Here is a 19,814-nt window from a genome sequence, read left to right as displayed (position 1 = left end):
CCAGGGATGGAGCATTCACAACCTCCCTGGGCAACCCATTCCAGTGCCTCACCACCCTCACAGGAAAGAATTTCCTCCTTAGATCCAATCTAAACTTCCCCTGTTTAAGTTTTAACCCGTTACCCCTTGTCCTGTCACTACAGTCTCTAATGAAGAGTCCCTTCCCAGCATCCCTATAGGCCTCCTTCAGATACTGCAAGGCTGCTCTGAGGTCTCCACGCAGCTTCTCTTCTCCAGGCTGAACAGCCCCAACTTCCTCAGCCTGTCTCCATACAGGAGGTGCTCCAGCCCCTGAGCATCCTCGTGGTCTCCTCTGGACTTGTTCCAACAGCTCCATGTCCTTTTTATGTTGAGGACACCAGAACTGCACACAATCCTCCAGGTGAGGTCTCAGGAGAGCAGAGCAGAGGGGCAGGATCACCTCCTTGGACCTGCTGGTCACGCTCCTTTTGATGCAGCCCAGGATACGGTTGCTTTCTGGGCTGCGAGCGCACACTGAAGCTGGCTCATGTTCATTTTGTCATCAACCAACACCCCCAAGTCCTTCTCCACAGGGCTGTACCAGGTCCACCTCCCATGTAAGGACCAAACAGGTGAAGAAATTCAACATTTTCACAGGAAAAAAAGAGGAAAAAACCCACAATTTAAACACAAAATATTCTTTTATTTGTCACCGAAGGCTACACACGGTCACTTCTGTCTGTTTGCTTCCGTTGTTTTCTAGAAGGTATCTACATCTGCACGTATATACAGCCCGGTTGTATTTACACAAGTCAAGAAGACAGTCTTAGAAACACAAAGTGTCGAGAAAAAAAATTTCCTCAAGAAATTAGTTCCAGACTTCAGGAATTACACAGGGTAATGACAGGAGTCTTCAGTGCTGGCCTTACAGATGCAGCTGGGGTACAAAGTCCTTTGCCGGGCCGGAGCTGCATTGCAAGTCCTCACACATAATAAACCTTTTATTCTTTGAATAGAAAAAGTGTGATTCTTTGATTGATTATTGAAACAACATCCATGAACTGCCCAAAAGTTCTATTGGAAAGGTCTATTGAACAGTTTCTGAGGGAAAAAAGAACTATATATATATATATATATATGTATATATCCTTAGTTAATTTTCACTTGTGGTTTTCTATGCTCCATTGCCCAGAAAGCATCGACCTCTGGGATGGGAATTAACAGTTGAGCCATGTAATACTTTGTCAGGAGCACAAAGTTTTATGGCCATTAAAGGAAAGCAGGCAAGAGACACAAAAGGTTTCCCTCGGGTGGGCCAGGTTCTGGTATGTGGTGTCCCTGCCCATGGCAGGGGGTTGGAACTGGGTGAGCTTTAAGGTCCCTTCCAACTCAAACCATTCTATGATTCTATGAACCAAGGATGGAAGAGCCTCAGGGCCACCCCATGGCCCTTTATACAGGAGAGAAACAGGGATGCTGCATGTCCCCGTGGTGTCTGTTTAAAATCTGCTCGGCAGTCATCAGTAATTCTATTTAAATACACCCAAGAGATGAAAATAAACCCCACAAAAAAATGGTTTGTTTGGGTTTTATACAAAACTCATGAAAATCCTTTGGCGTACGGGGGGAATTCAGGTATCTATTTATTGATCGTAATAAAAAGTGATTATAATAAAAAGAGATGCTGAAAAACGTGCTGTCCTACTGAGGACTGTAAAAAAAAAGGGACCAAAAGTGCCCCAAGCCATGACGATGGAGGATGCTGCTGGCCAAATGGGAGCCAGATTTTATCCCACCAAACCCCAGCTCCAGCACTGAGGCACAGCGGCCAGGTTTGGCAGTGCCACCAGAGCAAGAAGATAATGCTAATAAGAAATAACAAGCAAAGCAATCTTTTTAGCTCCATTATTAACATGGTATGCCTCCTCCCTGTTTAAAAAGTGGCCATAGGACTAAGCGAGGTCCCTGGCTCTGGTTTCAATTACACAGAGATGGAATCAGACCAGGCTGCTGTGCCGTTAATACAAGGGGGGGCCCTCCCTCTAATATCATAAAATTGGATCCCAAAATCTCATGTAAAGAGCCTTGTCTTTGCATAATGGATTGGGCTGCCATCCATCACCGTGACACTTACAAGTCACAGCTGAAAAAGTCCTTTATTAAGGGTTTTTTATATATATATTTCCTTTAACAATTTTGATTGATTCTGGTTACGCTGCCTGTGTAATAGACCGAGCGGAATCTCACACCGATCCCCTACGCTCAATAAAGCAACTACAGATAGATTACAGAAATCCTTCACTGTTTCTAAGTTATGGCCAAATGGTGTCTCAGGGACTGCTCCCAATCATCTGTGTCTTTTAAACTCGAATCAAGCACCGGGGGCTTAGAACGACCTTTGTCTCATCGGCTCTCGCCTGGTGCTGTTTAGAGTTGTTGGCCCATTTTCAGCATGGCTCTGATCAATAGCTGTGATGACAAAGATATGATGAGCTGCGTGATTCCCTCCGGTTACTGCTGCTTAATGATTTTTCCAAGCTCCAATCTTCAGTTGAAAGGGGAAAAAAACCTGAAATCAAATCAAGAGCTCGGAGGAAACAAACATTGAGGCATTTCTTGTGCCAAGTCAGTCTTGATCCTCTCCTCACAGGCTGTCTACACAGGACATATTTTAGCTGCAGAGGCCTCATGGCACTGGTTCCTGTCTGGATGCCACAGAAAGTTGGTCCCATCACTGTTGCTCCTTCAAATAGAGGATGTTTTGGTACCAGCACCGGCTACAGAGGACTTGCGATGTTGGTCCTTGCCCATCGCTCACATTGAGAGCTTCAGCCCCTGCTCCAGACTGTTGGACTTTCTTCTCCAAGCTGTAAGACCTGGCCACAATGTTCCCACCATCCTTTGGACTGGAGACAAGCCCATTAGTTCATAGTAATTTAAGCTACACCTTTGCATCTTGCAGGGGAACTCATATTGGTGGAGGGGTGATTCCTCTTCTTGGGAGTCCAGAAAAATAGCTAACTTCTCAAAGTCAAGCCATAAAAGCACATGAGACCGCTTTGACATTACCCCTTAGAGATGGTCTGGCACGCAACTGGCCTCTGAAAGAGCATCTAGAACAACGGGATATGGGGTTAGTGACATGGGATTTCCACCCAGGACCTTCCAATCTTACAGAAGCAAGGATCTGCTACCCCTCTGCCCACGGGCAAAGGAAGAAGGGTCGGTCAGGCCTGGCTTGTGGACAGCAGAGTGTAGTCCCTCATGGATCTTTGTGTCCACAGCCCGTTCCTGCAGCTTCCACAGGAATGCCCTTGAGATCCGGTATTAAAATCATTTTTCACTAGCAAAAGGGTAAATTTAGGACTGAAAATACTTGTTTCTTCTCTAGCCATCAAGTGGAAAGCTTTCACCGAGGCTGAGGATTCAGGAACATAGGATCTGTCTTTGGACAAGTGTGTCCCCCGCACTAGACAGTCATCCCTTTCAACTTCTGGGGTTTGATAAAGAGAGGAGCAACACATACATATATATATATATATACTTCTATATATATTTTTCACCCTTTTTTGACATAATGTCCATAATTCCTGTGCTGGTGCAGATCCATGAGAAGACCTCCATGGACCTGTCAGGCAGATGGGTGCAGTCACATCCCACTGCTGCTTGAGGATGCTGACAAACACATTTCGAGCTGCCTTCACCATGGTGCACAGCGGGATGGCTCCCAGGTCTAGGAATGCCATACATGTACAATGGGACCAAAAGACTCTTGAAAACTGGGCGCACTCCCCAAAGTCATTATCTCATGTAATAACCTGAAGAGTCTGTGTAAGGCTGTAGAGGTGCCATCTCAGGCTGGCAGGGTTCCAGTAGGAATATTTCACACTCGAATCCCTTTCCTTGGCTGCGTGGAAAGGTGGCCCATTTACTTGTGCAGTACTCCTCTTAGCATTGTAACACATGGACAGGGAGGGATACAGAAGCACCACTTCTCTTCGGAGCCACTCAGAGTGTAAATGGGATGCACATCAAGCTCTTTCTGCATTGCAGGCCTCCACCAGGAGTTGATACCAGCTTCCCGCAGGTGTTTTCTGCTCCATGGATGCTGTTTTAGACATTCAAAGCCATTACAAAGTTGAGGTTCTGGGGGGGATTTGTCCCTGGTGTGACTCGGGAAGGGGAAAGCAGGGAGCTGGGTAGCCCTGGGATGAGGGTGCTGCCTCCTTCAAGTAGGTGGTGACTGCTGGTTCGGCTGACACTGCCCCTAATCCCCACTGGTGCATCCTCAGGGCAACCAAGGCTTGCCAAGAGTTTGATACCAGCATGGCAGGAGGTAAGGCCATGGCTTTTTAACCATCCCTGGCAGGCAGCTGCGTGAAGCAACTGCTTCCTTTCCAAAGCCTAGGGCTGTCCCAGCCAATGCATCTCCTCCCAGCTGGCTCTACCAGAGCTGGATACTCTTTCCAGCTGCCTGCGAGATTCACTCCTGCCGAAGTAATAAAGGTTTCCTGCTGCAAGGGGTGGTTCAGAGCAGGGGCACAGAGCACCAGCAGCGTCACCCTTGCTGCAAGCAGGAGGGACCACCAGAAAATCAGGACCATACAGATGGGTACGGGGAGTGGGAACTGGAGGAAGAACAGTCTGTTGGGGGAATTTCCATCCCATCACCTTCCTCCTGGCAAGCACCCTGGAACAGACAAGCAAGGCAGACGGAGCTGGCGGACAGCATCTACGGGGAAACCAGGATAGCATGGGGCTGCCAACGTTTTGCTGCTTGAGGATCGCATGTCCAATGTGCACCCCTGCTTTATCCTGGGGGGTAGAGCCTGCAGAGCTGTGTTGGAGGATGCCAGTGGTGGGGACACGGGTGCATTGAAGGGCTCCGAGTAAGGAAACAGCCTTGGCATGGATTTGCACGTGTCCGGTTATCTCTCTGCAGAACTGGGAAGCAAAAACCAAAGCGGATGGAATAAAGAAAACAACAAATCAGGACTGAGATGTTCCCAGAGAGACACGGTGCGAGCTCCTAGAGCCGGGATACGTGCAGGTGGCAGTGTGATAGAGACGTCAGTTTGGGACCAGGGTTGGCCATCTCCAGCCGGAGCTCCAGCGAGATGCGGGGTGACAACCTCTGCCCGCAGGAGTGGCCCTTGCTACCACAGGACTGGTTCAGGCAGGGAAGAGGATGCTAAACTCATCTCCTTGTTCCCTTGAATTTCAAGGACTCTTGCAAATACCAGAGCAGGGAGGTTTTGTGAATACAAATTACAAGAGCACGCTGAGTAACTCTGTCAGCAGTTTCGTGTTAAAGCACTCGGTCCCCTCTGCAGTGGGCATTTCCATTCAACCTCCCCCTCTCTTCACTGCTAACAGTCAACTGGGCTCTCTGTTTAACTTGAGCTCGGGTAAGAAACAGGGAGAGGATCGATTCCAACATTCTCCTTCTTGTCCCACCACGCACAAGCTGTTGCTACTTATTAAACATTTTAAAATCCCTGCTGCCAAAGTCCCCAGGAGATGTTTCTCTGCCATAGCCATAAAGGACTTTGCCAGCATGCTACTCAAAACTGTGTTTTCCAGCCAATAAATACAAGCTCCAGAATGAGGAAAAGCAGGGTTTGGCTCGCTCTCATTTTCAGTGGTATGTCACTGGGATACTCTAACTACTTTTAAATTCAAATCAGCTTCCTACAAATTAACTGCTTTTATCAGATACAGCACAGTGGACTGTTAAACACGTAGCCTCATGTACTGAAACACTATACATTTAATGAAGTTATGCCATTAGCAAATGTACAACATGGGTGCATTAAATCCACCTATAGAACAGCTCTACGTATGAGAGAGAGGATTGATTTTAGCTTTTCTCAATAGAGCAGGAGTCCCTTTCTTGGCTTTTACTAGAATTTTTTTTAACTAAAACCAGGATTTGCACACACAAAAAAAAACCCAACCCAAAAGTATCTACTCTCATAATGAAAAAAAGACTGTTTTTTTTTCCTTTCTTTATTCCAGTTCAGGAAGGAAGAGAATCATCTTGCAAGTCAATATCATCAGCTCCTTTGCCTTTAGAATCTACTTCTGCTCAGCTGGAGCTCCCCCCCAAAAAAAACCCACTTTATGTCCCAAGTGAAATGGGAAAACTACTTGTAAGGTCTCTTTTGAGGCACATGATTCGGACGGTCACTTTCGGAGTATTGGAATCAGCGTTGTCTTCCATCTCCTTTCTTTCCAGGAAGAGTTCTCCAGCGCGCCGCGGGCTCCCTGTGTTTCGGGTGGAAGGCTATCGGCCCCTGCCCCATCTCAGAAAGGGTTAGGATGACACAAGTTAGCACAGACACCCATTTCGCACTTCACACCTAAAGGATGGACGTTGACGATTCCCCACTTCAAATTCCTCACACAGAGGTGTGTGGGGGGAAACTAAAAAACCCAACAAAAATAAGGACAAGAGACAGTAAATTTCACTGTGATCACACTACGGCAAAATATGCCTTCTGTTCATCGCAAAGAAACACGTGTGAAGGCCAAATTAAAGAGAGGGGAAAAAAAAGGGATGTTGCATGAGTTACAGTGCAACCGTGTTATTCCTTCTCTTTCTATTCTCCTTCCCTCCCCCCACCCCCCTGCCTTGTTCAGTTTAGAAAAAGGATTGAGTACAACACAGTCAGGTTAAGTGGCCACAAAAGAGTAGCTGTCTTTGGCAAGAAGTCACCTCATCGCCCCTCTCTGTCACCTTCTGCCCATCTCGCTCTGTCTCATGAAGTGGATGTTGTTGGCGCTGTCTGAGAGTTCGGGGTACTGCTCCACTGAGATCACGAAATAGCCATCGTAGCCCTGTACCCGGCCCGTGTTTAGCACTTGTTGCTTCTCCCCTTCTGTCCACGAGCGAACACCCTCCTCCCCATCCCGCAGTCTCTGCTGTTCCCGGGACCAAGCTTGGGCCACAGCGCGCTGTCGGGCCAGCTCCAGGACGCGGGTCTTCTCCTCGTCCAAGGTGGTCCCGTAGCGGGTGTTTAGACACAGCGCGCCGTACTGGAGCTGGATGTCCGTGTAACGTCTAGTCCTTCCATTCAGCACTGTGTTGATCTGGGACACCGTCACGTTCACGCCGTTCTCCAGGGTCCTCCGCCCGCCGCTGAGGCCCAAGATGGACAGGTCACCCTCTGACGGCCCTTGCTTAATGAAGTAGTGCGTGTCCACCCCGTCGATGGTGAAGTGCAAGTTCTCCAGGTAATGGGCGTTGTTTAGGATGGCCGCGATCCTCCTCCCATCCTCGTTGGCCACGCTGATGATGTCGGTGGCCACGCGCCCGTCCTTCATGGCGAACTTGACTCCTTTGCCGAAGATAGAGCCTCCAGAGGCAAAGTTCTTGTTCTTCTTGACCTGCCGGCACCCGGCGATGCTGGAGCTGTAGATCTGCTCGAAGCGCTCCAGAGTGACAAAGGCCTTCAGCTGCTTCTGCACTTCACACTGGACACCCAGAATTGACTGAGCAGGGAGAGAAAGGAGAGAAAGATGTGTTAGAAAGGCATTATGATGACCCAAAGGTATTATTAGCATGCTGGAGACCAGCAGGGCATCTTGGTGGGGAACATCTTCTCATCTAATGAGAAGCTCGGGTTTTTTTTCCCTTATCACACTTTTTCAGATGTTTAGTTCTTTTTAATGGAAGAGAGATTTTGTCAGGAACTCTTCGTCAGGGGCTGCAGTGATAGCACAAGGGGTGACGGGTTCAAACTGAAACAGGGGAAGTTCAGGTTAGATATAAGGAAGAAGTTCTTTGAGGGTGGTGAGGCACTGGCACAGAGTGCCCAAATAAATGGTAAATGCTCCATCCCTGGCAGTGTTCAAGGCCAGGATGGACAGAGCCTTGAGTGACATGGTCTAATGTAAGGCATCTCTGCCTGTGGCAGGATGGTTGGAACTGGATGATCTTAAGGTCATTTCCAACCCAAACCATTCTATGATTCTATGATTATCCCCCCTTCCTCTCATTGTTTCAAGAAACTGAACTGTATCTTATCTCAAATAATGATGTACAGGTGAAAAAGGTGTGAGGGTCACCATCTGGACAATGTAATTGCATTCTGCTTCAGTGTTCTTCACCTGCACATAAGAAATCATTCATGTTGTGGCCACAATGCTTTACAAAAGGCTTTCAGATTTTCTGTGAAAAAGTCTGGAAGTACTTGTAAATGTTCCCTCTATTTTCACTTTGTAACTCCTTATGCTACCTTCCAAAGCCCTGCATTACAGGTATGACCCTCAGAGTGGCCATAAACCTTCTAGATCTCATTTTGACCTGGCCAAAGCAGGTTTTTCAAGTCAAGGAAGACCCTAAATCCAACTCCTATTTCCTGTGAACCCTTTAGGATGTGTCAGGCTCCCTGAGCTAAGGCCAGCCACACCTGATGCTCGAGTTCTGGCTTACACTGAATCAAAACTGCAGAAGGACAACAGCGTGGATCATCTGCAGTCAGGTACAATACAAAGTCGCTTTTGCTGTTAGTGTATAATGGAGCCAGCACACAGCGAGTGAGCAGCTCATCATTACTGCAGAATGTCTTTGGAAATGCTCTCATCAATTCATGGCAGCTCCAGCTTCTCACAGACCCCTGTTCATGAACAATCATTTCCTCAAATATCACAAAAGCAAGAGGATGCTAAGACAAAACTCTCCTGCCACTGCCAAAGACTCAGTTCGATAAGGGAATGAGATCCGGGATTAAAAACAGGCTAAAAAGAGAAGTTTGCTGCATTCCCAATTGTTTTGAGGGAATTTAACATCCATGAAGGATATTGCCTTAAACTGTCCACAAGGTAAAGGCTCAGGTGAGAACATTGCACCAGGGCAGGTTTAGATGGAGCTGAGGAACAATTCCTGCCCCAGAGGGTGCTCAGGCATTGGAACAGGCTGCCCAGGGCAGGGCTGCAGTCACCGGCCCTGCAAGTGTTCACACCCCGTGGAGACGAGGCCTCAGTGCCATGGGGCAGTGGTGGCCTTGGCAGTGCTGGGGAACGGTTGGACTGGATGAGCTTAAAGGGCTTTTCCAACCTGGTTGATTCTGTTACTCTAAGACAATTCAGATAAAGCAGGCATTTCAGTGTGCTCCTCCCAACTGAGACTTGTAGCATGGCATGGGAAAGGAAATAAACCCTCATTTCCACAGTGGCTATTTCCAGAGAAAGGTCTCAAAGCATTAAATAAAGAGAGGATTCAGCACTGCAGCTCACTCAGAGGTTTGCCATTGACTTTGCTATTCATTCAGGATGGATGCTAGCCTGGTTGGTACATGCTTTGATACTACAGGTATCACAGCCAACAGCTGGGCCATGATCTACCTTACTCAAGCTCCATGACCTGGGACCTTCTGGCCTTAGGGAATTTTCAGTTTTCCATCTTATGGTATAATTCTACATAGCATTGAATTTCAGATATTTGCCCATTATAAAAGAAAACCTTATTATATTTTTATGTTATTTTATTATTTTATTTTATTTTATGTTTTTTATTTTATTTTATTTTATTAGAATTTATGACCCAATGATAGAATACTGGACCTTCCCCTGGTCTAGCTGCATACTGCTTTGTGATACTATATGAACTCATACAATTTCCACTACTTTACTGTTCATCCAGATGCCATTTAGAGAGAAAACAAACAGCACCCACCCTGCAACTGGCAGGACTTGGAAGTTTAAGGATTACACATGATCTAGATCATCTGTATTAGGCACTGCCACCTCCTGCCTCAGGAGACACACACAGGATACCAGGCTAACCACCTTGTTGATGTCCTCTTGGTCTCCATTCAGGTTGTCTCCTTCTTTACACTGGGAATGCATTTCTCCTGCTGCATGTACAACTGTAGGACTGACACTGGCACTTCCTGGTGGCTAAAACCAATGGTTGACCAAAGCCACACAGTTGGGAATCTCTTGATTGGGCATGGAGGACCCAGTAGGTGGGAGATTTGTGAAGTTGAGAGCTTGAACCACCTTAGTTGTCAAAGAAACTGAGCAGTTACCTGCCCATGGCAGGGGGTTGGAACTGGATGATCTTAAGGTCATTTCCAACCCAAACCAGTCTGTGATTCTGTGATTCTATGAATCTGTAACTGGTGGACAGCCCTTTAAACGAGCCCCACTGACTGCATGAACTAGACACTGGAAGACTACAGTGGGTGCACACATATAGCACACACCTAGACATCTACATATCTAAGTCTTGCATTTGCTCGTAGCTCTTAACAGCTAACAATCTGAACAGTCCTTTGGGCTTCACTGACAAGTCACCTAAATGGCTGGTGTTGAACATTAACACTATGGGGAACCCTGCTGGACCACCAATTGTTGCTCTAGAAGAGTGTAGATAATCCATGCTGTAGTTATGAGGAAGTCCAGGAATATGATATGAGGATATTGATATGAGGATAGATACGAGGAAACTCTAGGTTGCTGGATAGGGCTTTGAACAACCTGGTCTAATGAAAGGTGTCCCTGCCTGTGGCAGGAAAGTTGGATCTTCAAGGTCCCTTCCAACCCAAACCATTCTATGTTTCTATGATTCTATAATCTCAAATGGCATCAGCAGCTGAGTTCATTGTAGATCTCTGCTGGCTATAATAAGTGCTTGGATACCAAGTTCACAGGCAGAGACCTAAACTTAGGTGTCTTAATCAAGAACAAAATCACATCCAAAGGGTTTTCCACTGGGGACTGGTTATAGGCCTTCTGGGCTCTCCCCATTTTATATCACATTGGGAAGTAAGAAATCAGACACGTGCAAAGCTGTAATGCTGAACATCATCATCACTTAACTATTACAATAACTAACCACATCTCTATTATCTTGAAAATGAGCCCAGGATGACTTTGAAATGACTTTTTCACTGCATTTCTTTGATAAAAAGTATATCTGGAAACATCACCTTTTAAAAGGAAAAGCAAACACATCCTACTGAAACAATAAACCCAATAAATCGAGGCACACCAGTGTGCAGCTAGCTTGTGTGCTTTGCTGTGAATAGAAAGGGGGTGGAGGCAAACAGATTACATGTAGTTCAAAGAGGCAGTGTGTCCCTGACTTGGAAATTACCATTTCTGTTTCATTTTAGAACTCATTTTAACGAACTGGCAAGGAAAAGGAACAGAAAATGCTGCAATGGCATGTGGTACTCTCTAAAATAATGCTGCTGCTTTTAGCAAGGTATCTATAAAAGCAGTTTTAGGGCAGGAAGCAGGGAACTCACAGTCATTTCAATGTTTGTTGCTAGATGTGAGTGACAAATATGCTGGGTTTGTTTTTCCTCACAGCCTTTTTTTAACCAGATGTCCTTAGGTGACATTTCACTTTATCTACTAACAACCCATTGGAGAGAAGGGAACGACCTTCATGAGTTGCTTGCTGCTGCACGGAACTCAAGAGAACAGCACATTACAGAGATCTCTGAATAGCCTCTTGCATTTCATTTTGCCAGCACCTCTTGAGGATTCAAAATACCATAGCCAGATAGCATCATCTGTTGTTTTTAAATACCGCCTTCCAGTGTGAGACTGAAAGCTTTAATTTCCCATCAAGGATCCAAGATGTGAAATAAGTGAACATGTTTCCAAGTTACTTTACATCCCTGTGCCGTTATACACAGATAGGTGTTTCTCTTGCCACCATATGGCTTACAACACAGAAAGCCACTTCTTTAAAAGACTTGGGAGTTATGATTTCTCTGAAATAAACTCCTTCCTATTTATCCCAACCTTTCTGTTAACAAAATCACTCTTTGGAAATCAGCTTCTTTGCTTCATTCAACCCGGCCATCACCTGAAGAGAGTGAAGGTTGGACTTGGTGATCTTAAAGGTCTATTCCAACCTAGCTGACTCTATGATTCTAAGATGAGTCCCCATTCAGATGGGGATCAATCACAGCAACCTATCAAGCACCCATCCATCAGCACGGCTGCACTTCGTGCTGAGGGGCAATGGGCTTGCTCAGGAACCTGCCAACCACGAAGTGGGACAATGGCAGTGAGCAACTGGCCAGCAAGGCCAGTGCTGCAGATGCTGCTTGATTAGCAATGAATGGAACACTCTTGGGCTTAGAGGACAGGTCTCTTCTCCATATCTCCAGTGTACAGCTGCAAGGGGATAATGAAGTTGAGCTCATCAAGCAGGTTTCCATCTGTGGGGAAATAAGAGGATTTGCCTTCTTTTCTTGCTCATCTATTTTCATTAAGATTCAAGAGTTTAATGTCTTTGAGACTTAAACTCCCTTCCTTGCATTAGATCCAGTAAAAACTGGCTACTGCTTTTGCATAACATAACTAGGGGCTGATGGACAGAGGTGCAGACAGTGTGATGGCCCAATACCAGGACAAACCACCCTCAGCATCAGGATGCCCACTCTGAATGATGAACACTGGCAGAGCCAGCCCCTCAAACAGCTTGTCCTTGGGAGAAGCTCTGCCAGAAAGCACAGCCCTGAAGCTCACTCCCTGCCTGAGCATCCCAGAGCTCCAAAATGCTGTTCCCTAAGGGGTACCAAAAGCTGCTCCTCCAGCACAGCCTGGAATGAGCACTGCAGAAAACAGAAGCCTTTCTGGAGGCGCAGTGCTCATGGGATGGGGAGAATAATACGATGTAGTTAACAATATAAGCTCCTGCACCAAACCACTCCTCCCTGCAAGTAGAGTTGTTCTAGCTCAAGCAATTACCTGTCAGTTCAACAAGAAAAAGAGAAGGGGGAAAATAAAGAGGGCAAAAAGAAGAAGAAGAGAAATTGGATTCAGGTACATCAGCTCCACAATACGCCAGAGGTCACCCAGAGTCCCCTGGTGCCAATAACACTGAACTTGTTCAACAAACAATTTAGTGACAGCCTCATGGTCACAGAGAAGAGGGTGGGGGGGGGGAAGTGCTGCCCAACAGAGTATTGGATTTTCAATGTCACTGCAGAGCTGCAGGGGGTTAGAGCACGGTTTATGGCACGCTGCCTCTTTCTGAGCTGGTGGATGCTCACGGTCAGAATTATCCCTCCCACCTTGCAGCCCTGGAAGGCAAGAACCAACAGTGTTTTGGATGGAGAAGCCAGGGCCCTGTGGCTACGCGCTCCGAAGAGAAACAACACAGCCATTTATGTGGAGTTAGTTGCTTTGCTGCTGTGCTCCTGTTATTCATTCCTCTCTGATAAAAGCTGGGCTACAGATCAGAGAAGCCAGTGGAGTAGCTCAAATTAACTATGGTTTATCTGCGTATGTGACCCAGAGAAACCTGGGATTGGAAGACATAGAATCATAGAATAGTTTGGGTTGGAAAGGACCTTAAGATCATCCAGTTCCAACCCCCCTGCCATGGGCAGGGACACCTCACCCTAAACCATATCACCCAAGGCTCTGTTCAACCTGGCCTTGAACACTGCCAGGGATGGAGCATTCATAACCTCCCTGGGCAACCCATTCCAGTGCCTCAGCACCCTCACAGGAAAGAATTTCCTCCTTATATCCAATCTAAACTTCCCCTGTTTCAGTTTTAACCCATTACCCCTTGTCCTGTCACTACAGTCCCTAATGAAGAGTCCCTCCCCAGCAGCCCTACAGGCCCCCTTCAGACACTGGAAGCTGCTCTGAGGTCTCCACGCAGCTTCTCTTCTCCGGGCTGAACAGCTCCAACTTTCTCAGCCTGTCTCCATACAGGAGGTGCTCCAGCCCCTGAGCATCCTCGTGGCCTCCTCTGGACTTGTTCCAACAGTTCCATGTCCTTTTTATGTTGAGGACACCAGAATTGCACTCAGTACTCCAGGTGAGGTCTCACAAGAGCAGAGTAAAGGGGCAGGATCACCTCCTTCGACCTGCATCTAGTGAACATCCCCGACTGCAAGGATGGGCACTGTTCTGTGCCTTGTGCAGGCTACTTTTAAATGACAAAAGATCTGCAGCTTACTCCATATGCTCTGGAAGATCATTTCACACTTTGATCAGTCTAAAAATATTGTTAATATTTCTAAATATTACTAACATTTATTAAAATAGTCTTAATATTATCTATTACATTTATCTATTTATCTATTTATATATATTATATAATAGATAATAATATATATTTATATATAATATTAATATTATCTAAAAATATTTCCTGTGCTCCCATTTACCTTTGTTTAATTCTGAATTTTCAAAAGTTTCTATTTTCCTCCACATGCTTCACCATAAATACAGAGAGAAGCAGCAGGAAGGAGGGCTGGATCGTGTATGGAAGTGTGTATATATAGCTGGAAGGGCTGGGAGTGAACAGAACTTCCTGTGAAACATCAGTGTCGGCTGCACAGACAGGCTCAGGAACAAACTTGTTTTCAGGTATCATATTGTGAATGGGGTTATTTGATGCAAATACATGCTACGATATGCTGGGTGTGCCAGAAAGGAAGGGGATCCTGCTCTATTACATCTGAGAGCCACTTGCTATCACAGCATGATCCTGCAAGTGTAGTCTACATTAAAAATGCTCTTGTTTTGCTGCTGTCATAACACAGGGAAAGGGTATGAAACAGCCTGAAACGGTTAAAATCCACTTTCAACACTTGACTGTAAAAGTGACTCATCTGGAAGCCCCATGGCTGTGTAAAGCACTCTTTTAGTAAGCAGGTCCCTGCGTGGTCCTCACTGCAGCTTTTTGCTTTAAAAACCTGGAAGGGACATGGAGATTTCCTTTCTTTCTTATTGCTCAATCAGGCAGATTCATCTAAAATGGATGGATGGAAGGAGGGGAATCCTTGGTTTTATTCCCAGCTCAGCTGCCTGCATGAGCAAGCGTCAGTCTTCATCTCAAGCTGTCAAGTTACTTGGCTATTCAATAAATCTAATAATAATAATAATAATAATAATAATAAACTAATGATAGAATAATGATATAGTAATAATGACAGCAACACCAATGATAACAATTTCTATAGCAGCTCTATGAGAGTTATTATCTACTGCATGTAATGATTCAGAGACAATCTTTTGTGCAATCTCTGAATGAGCTTTCCCTGTTTGCTTTCTCCTGTACAGCTTTGCCTGGGGAACCTGTGTCACATCAGAGAGGAGGAAAAATCCTCAGCCTATTTCTCATTACAGAAATAATCTCTATTAGCATCTTATTGTTTAATCCAAAGAAGTGAGAAGCAAAAGAGGAGTCTCTGAGCTCCAAAACGCAACTGAGTTCTTGCGGTGTTTTCAAGCATCAACTCAGCCATTGTAGCAAAAGGCACAGTTCTTTCTGTCCCCCTCTATTATAAAGTGATAAGGCTTAATATAAATCTCTTGTTGAAGTTGAAGCTGGTACATTCTAGCTTGTCCTCACCATAGCTATAAGGCTGAGTGCCAAGGATGGGCTGACACATGACTATTCTATTAATACTCAGTATCTTGTTCATACCTCTGAGTGGTTCGGGAAATGTGACACTGTATTTTACCCTCCTGGTGTAATATGTGTACAAGACCTCAAGAATCTGCTGCTGGACAGTGAGATTTCGGTGAACTCGTAGATAAAGAGGCCAGGAGAACAGCTGGAATCACTTCCACTTCCTACTGTTGTCATTTTATTATATGTTAAATATTATATCCTGATCTCCCTATGCACATCGGTGCCTCTCTGCTCCTGTGATGTTTGAATACACAGCAAGCAGGAATTCAGTCTAACGAGGATCCAGACTAAATACAGGACGGCAACCCCAGAATAAACCAAGCTAGGAGATTAAAGAGTATCCTGAGGAGTAATTGACTTTTGCAAGGTCATACAACCCATAAGCAGCAGGGCAGGGAGTAACGCAGGGCTCTCGGATCCTGACCCAGTGTGCAGACCTTTAACAACGCTGCCTCTATTTTTCAGCTAAGTAATTCCCAACAGGAAGAGAGGGGGAAATGATTGGGCTGGAAAAGCTTTCATTCTTGCCAATTTCATCATTGAATTTTGTGCAAGCCTCAACTGAACTGGCTTGTGATGCAGGCCTGTTCTTAAAGTGGGACATGATGACTTGGGATTAAACACCATCAGGTAAGATGAAAATTAACTCTCACCTAAAACTTCTTCCTGGTGAGACCCACTGCAATGCAGAACAGTTTCCTAGGCAAGTACTGTGACTTGTTTAAGACATTTTAAACCAGAGTGAATAAATTTCTAGCAAAAATATTCCATAGAAACTATTTCTGTATCAAGATTTGCTTTTTTTAAACTTCCAAGCATCCTTGGTGCAAAGGCATTTGAACTGAGCCTGCGATATGTGGTAACAGGGCCTCTTGTGGGAGGAAGAAACTGGAACACACCATTCAATTGAGCAACCACCAGAAAACATCACAGCAAAAACCACCATGGCAATAAGGACCATAAAATGTGATTATTCAGTCAGATTCCATTGCTGTAACGGGGACTGAAGCGCTTTTAATCTCCCAGTTCATCTGGGAGCACATGCTGCTAGAGGGTTTTTAATAAAGACTGCAACTGTATAGTTTGCTTATAAGGGTGTGAGGTAGAGTATGGAGTTGCATGGATCACCTTGCTATTGTCCCATTCCTGGGTTTTCATCTGTGTGTGGATTAGCTCATAGGATGGCTCCATCGCATCCATGTCTGGTTTGGGGTAGCCGGGGATAACGTTGTGTAGCTGGAACCCAAAGGTGAGCAGCCAACTGTTGACATCTGGAAGGGAAGAGAAGCATAAATAGATTACCTGATCTCTCCAGCAGCATTGCCCAGGAGAAGGCACAGAGCAGGACCCTGTGTTGATGGCACTGTAGCAGGACTGGCCAAAAAGATGAGTGTCTATTTACTGTGAAGAGCACAAATCTTAATGGTCTTTGAAAGAACCATGTGTCAAAGCGAGGCTTTCCACATCCAATCACAGTCCAATTCTGCATTTTCCAAGCATTGGCAGTGACCAAATGGCCCAAATCAAAGCCAATGCCACATCTAACCTTCAGCATCAGGGACCTGGCACTGCTCTAAGGTATGCAGGAGAAGCACAGGAGCACCACCGCAATAATGGAGGCTGAGATGCTCCAGCTGAATGGGAAGTGTTGTGCAGTCCTAAAGTCACCTCAGACACAATATTCCTCTTCTGATGACTCTCAAAGGGCCTGCAGGCTGAAGACTAAGTTTAGAGATATGTGAGCCAGAACAGTAGGACATCCATGACAAACATCAGAGCCATTTATCAGGTGCTCATGGACATATCCTCTGCTTTTTTCCATGGCTTTTCCACCTCAGTCCTGAGTTTCTTGGCATTTTTCATAAGAAGGTGTAGTTTGAGTATTAAAACAGTGTAAAGTCACATCATCTTTTACGTTTAAAATCAGCCTCCACACTACCTGCAAGGTACATTACAGTGAAAATCAGTGTATATGCCCCATCCCTGGCAGTGTCCAAGGCCAGGTTGGACACAGGGGCTTGGAGCAAGCTGCTCTAGTGGAAGGGGTCCCTGCCTGTGGCAGGGGTTGGGACTGGATGAGCTTTAAGGTCCCTTCCAAACCAAGCCAAACCTATGAAGTTCAACTAATATGTGCTCCATGGGATCTTAAGTATTAGGATGTAACTGGGATTGGCCTGGTGCTGGATGTGCAAGAGGCTTGATTTTCATTTTGCTAAACAAAATAAACGTTGTTAAAACAATATGAAGAAGGGATTGATTTAAATAACCAAATATGCATCTTCTAATATTTCCTCTCTATTGCCCATGAGACTAAAGGAGTGTGTTGAAGAGCTGGTCAAGAAAGGACATTATGGATGCGAGCGGCAAATAAGGTGCTTCCAGATGACTGGAGAACCAGGAGCCAAACAAACACTCTATATCTGTTGCTTGTTTTCTTACAGGCCAAAACATTGCCATTGGGCAGATGCCCAAGAAGCCCTTGTGACGATCCATGTGGAAGGGGGAGGATTTCTGTAATAAAACCACTTCTGTTCATTCAATGTAGAGATTATTTCTGGAGTGTCTTCTGGAAACAGAGAGGTTGAGGGGGGAGGGAAAGAAATTAAAAGGCTCATTTGATTGTATTTCCTTGCTTAGTGCTAAGCCAGCCTGCTTCCAAATCCTTCTCATCTGAAATAGAATCATAGAACCATAGAATGGTTTGGGTTGGAAAGGACCTTAAGATCATCCAGTTCCAACACCTTGCCACGGGCAGGGACACCTCACACTAAACCATGTCACCCAAGGCTCTGTCCAGCCTGGCCTTGGGCACTGTCAGGGATGGAGCATTCACGGCTTCTCTGGACAACCCATTCCAGTGCCTCAGCAACCTCACAGTAAAGAACTTCTTCCTCAAATGAAGACCTGTGATGCACATATTGTAGACCTGGTGCTCAGTAAACCAGTGAAGGCTGGCGTTGGTGCAGGAACCATTTCCCAAGCACTTCACAGCTGTTAAAAAGACCACACAGCAGTGATGCTGAACAGCCAAAACCCATGTAATGTGTCTGAAAGATTCAAGACAAGCCTTCTTTCTTTTGATACCAAACTGACTTTCAAAACATTTGCAAACAGGAGTTTGTTCTTTTTGGGAAGAAGTGTTGGACTCCCCGGAACACACACACAGAAAAAGAAGCTATCCCAAAACATGGGAGGAAGGTGTGGAGCTGAGAAACCAGAGGGGAAAATATTAATTTGCCAAGAGGCAGTGACAAGTTTTTTGACAGAAAAGTGCATTTCACATCACTGAGGGGCTTTTTTCTTCAGCTACAGTAACCCTGCCAACACATTTCGCAGCAAATTCATTTGAGGGCAAAGAAAAAAGAGTGCTTAATGCAGACACATGTAATGGAAATGTCAGTTCAATCCATCAGGATTGCTGAAGCTGGCAGCAAAGCTCTGTGCCATGAAGTGTACAATCACTAAAACACTAATGTTTAACAATGGGCCTCTCAAAACATAAATACCTGCTTCTCTGTTGTCCCCTCTACATGTGTCTTCAATTTGTACCTATGAGCTCAGAAACCTCATCACTGGAGAACACAGCATGTGCTGTTTGCCTTTGTCCTGGGTGCTGAGCTCCCATAAGGACATAAGGATCAGGATGGGGATGTAGGGTCAGAAAGTGGTTCCCTGGGCACATTTGGTTGTGATGACAAGGCCACTCTCGTCACAGGTCCTGCCCATGAGTTGCCTGAAAGCTTCAGCAGGAAGAAATGCCAGAGCAGCAGCTTTGCATCACGGCACTCATCCCATCTGGTCACCTGCTTCTTCCATGCACTGGGAGTGGAGAGACTTAAAAAGGGCATTTGATCTCTGTACTCTTGAAAGAAAGAAAATGGAACTTTTAAGACCATGGAAAAATTATTCAGTGCATATACAATATCAAAGTATTGGGTTTAAACATCTTGATTTCATCATCAGAGCTGGGTGGGAACCTGCTCACCTGCACCAAGACAGGCCTGGAAATTTCCTCTTGTCTTAACTTGAGCAGGAAAACAAAACTCTGCTAATACATCCTGAAGGAACTGTTAACAACTAGTTCTGGTGTCCTCAACGTAAGAAGGACATGGAGCTCTTGGAGCAAGTCCAGAGGAGGCCACGAGGATGATCAGGGGCTGGAGCAGCTCCTGTATGGAGACAGGCTGAGAAAGTTGGGGCTGTTCAGCCTGGAGAAGAGAAGCTGCGTGGAGACCTCAGAGCAGCTTCCAGTGTCTGAAGGGGGCTACAAGGATGCTGGGGAGGGACTTTTTATCAGGGACTGAAGTGATAGGACAAGGGGAGATGGGTTAAAACTTAAACAGGGGAAGTTTAGGTTGGAGATAAGGAAGAAGTTTTTCTCTGTGAGGGTGCTGAGGCGCTGGCACAGGGTGCCCAGAGAAGATGTGAATGCTCCATCCCTGGCAGT

At 45.7% G+C, this 19,814-nt stretch overlaps 1 protein-coding gene across 11 annotated transcripts in view; it reads right to left on the bottom strand.

Moving 5' to 3' along the window:
* Nucleotides 1-643: 643 nt before the first annotated feature.
* The window catches only part of TENM4 (teneurin transmembrane protein 4), a 759,599-nt gene continuing 740,428 nt past the window's right edge, over nt 644-19,814 (bottom strand). For all 11 annotated transcript variants that reach the window (XM_061458042.1, XM_061458041.1, XM_061458044.1 and 8 more), the window contains 2 exons: nt 16,496-16,638; nt 644-7,455 (listed from right to left, as the gene is read on the bottom strand). In XM_061458042.1, the coding sequence (XP_061314026.1) occupies nt 6,697-7,455; nt 16,496-16,638 (902 nt within the window). In that variant the 3' untranslated portion in view covers nt 644-6,696. The remainder of the gene's footprint in view (nt 7,456-16,495; nt 16,639-19,814) is intronic.

This window comes from Pezoporus flaviventris, unplaced genomic scaffold, assembly GCF_033815535.1.
Source record: "Pezoporus flaviventris isolate CSIRO_AGI_PZ_B2104156 unplaced genomic scaffold, CSIRO_AGI_Pfla_v1 ptg000025l, whole genome shotgun sequence".
In the NCBI taxonomy this organism is placed as follows: domain Eukaryota; kingdom Metazoa; phylum Chordata; class Aves; order Psittaciformes; family Psittacidae; genus Pezoporus; species Pezoporus flaviventris.
This window is presented reverse-complemented; position numbering and strand designations above follow the sequence as displayed.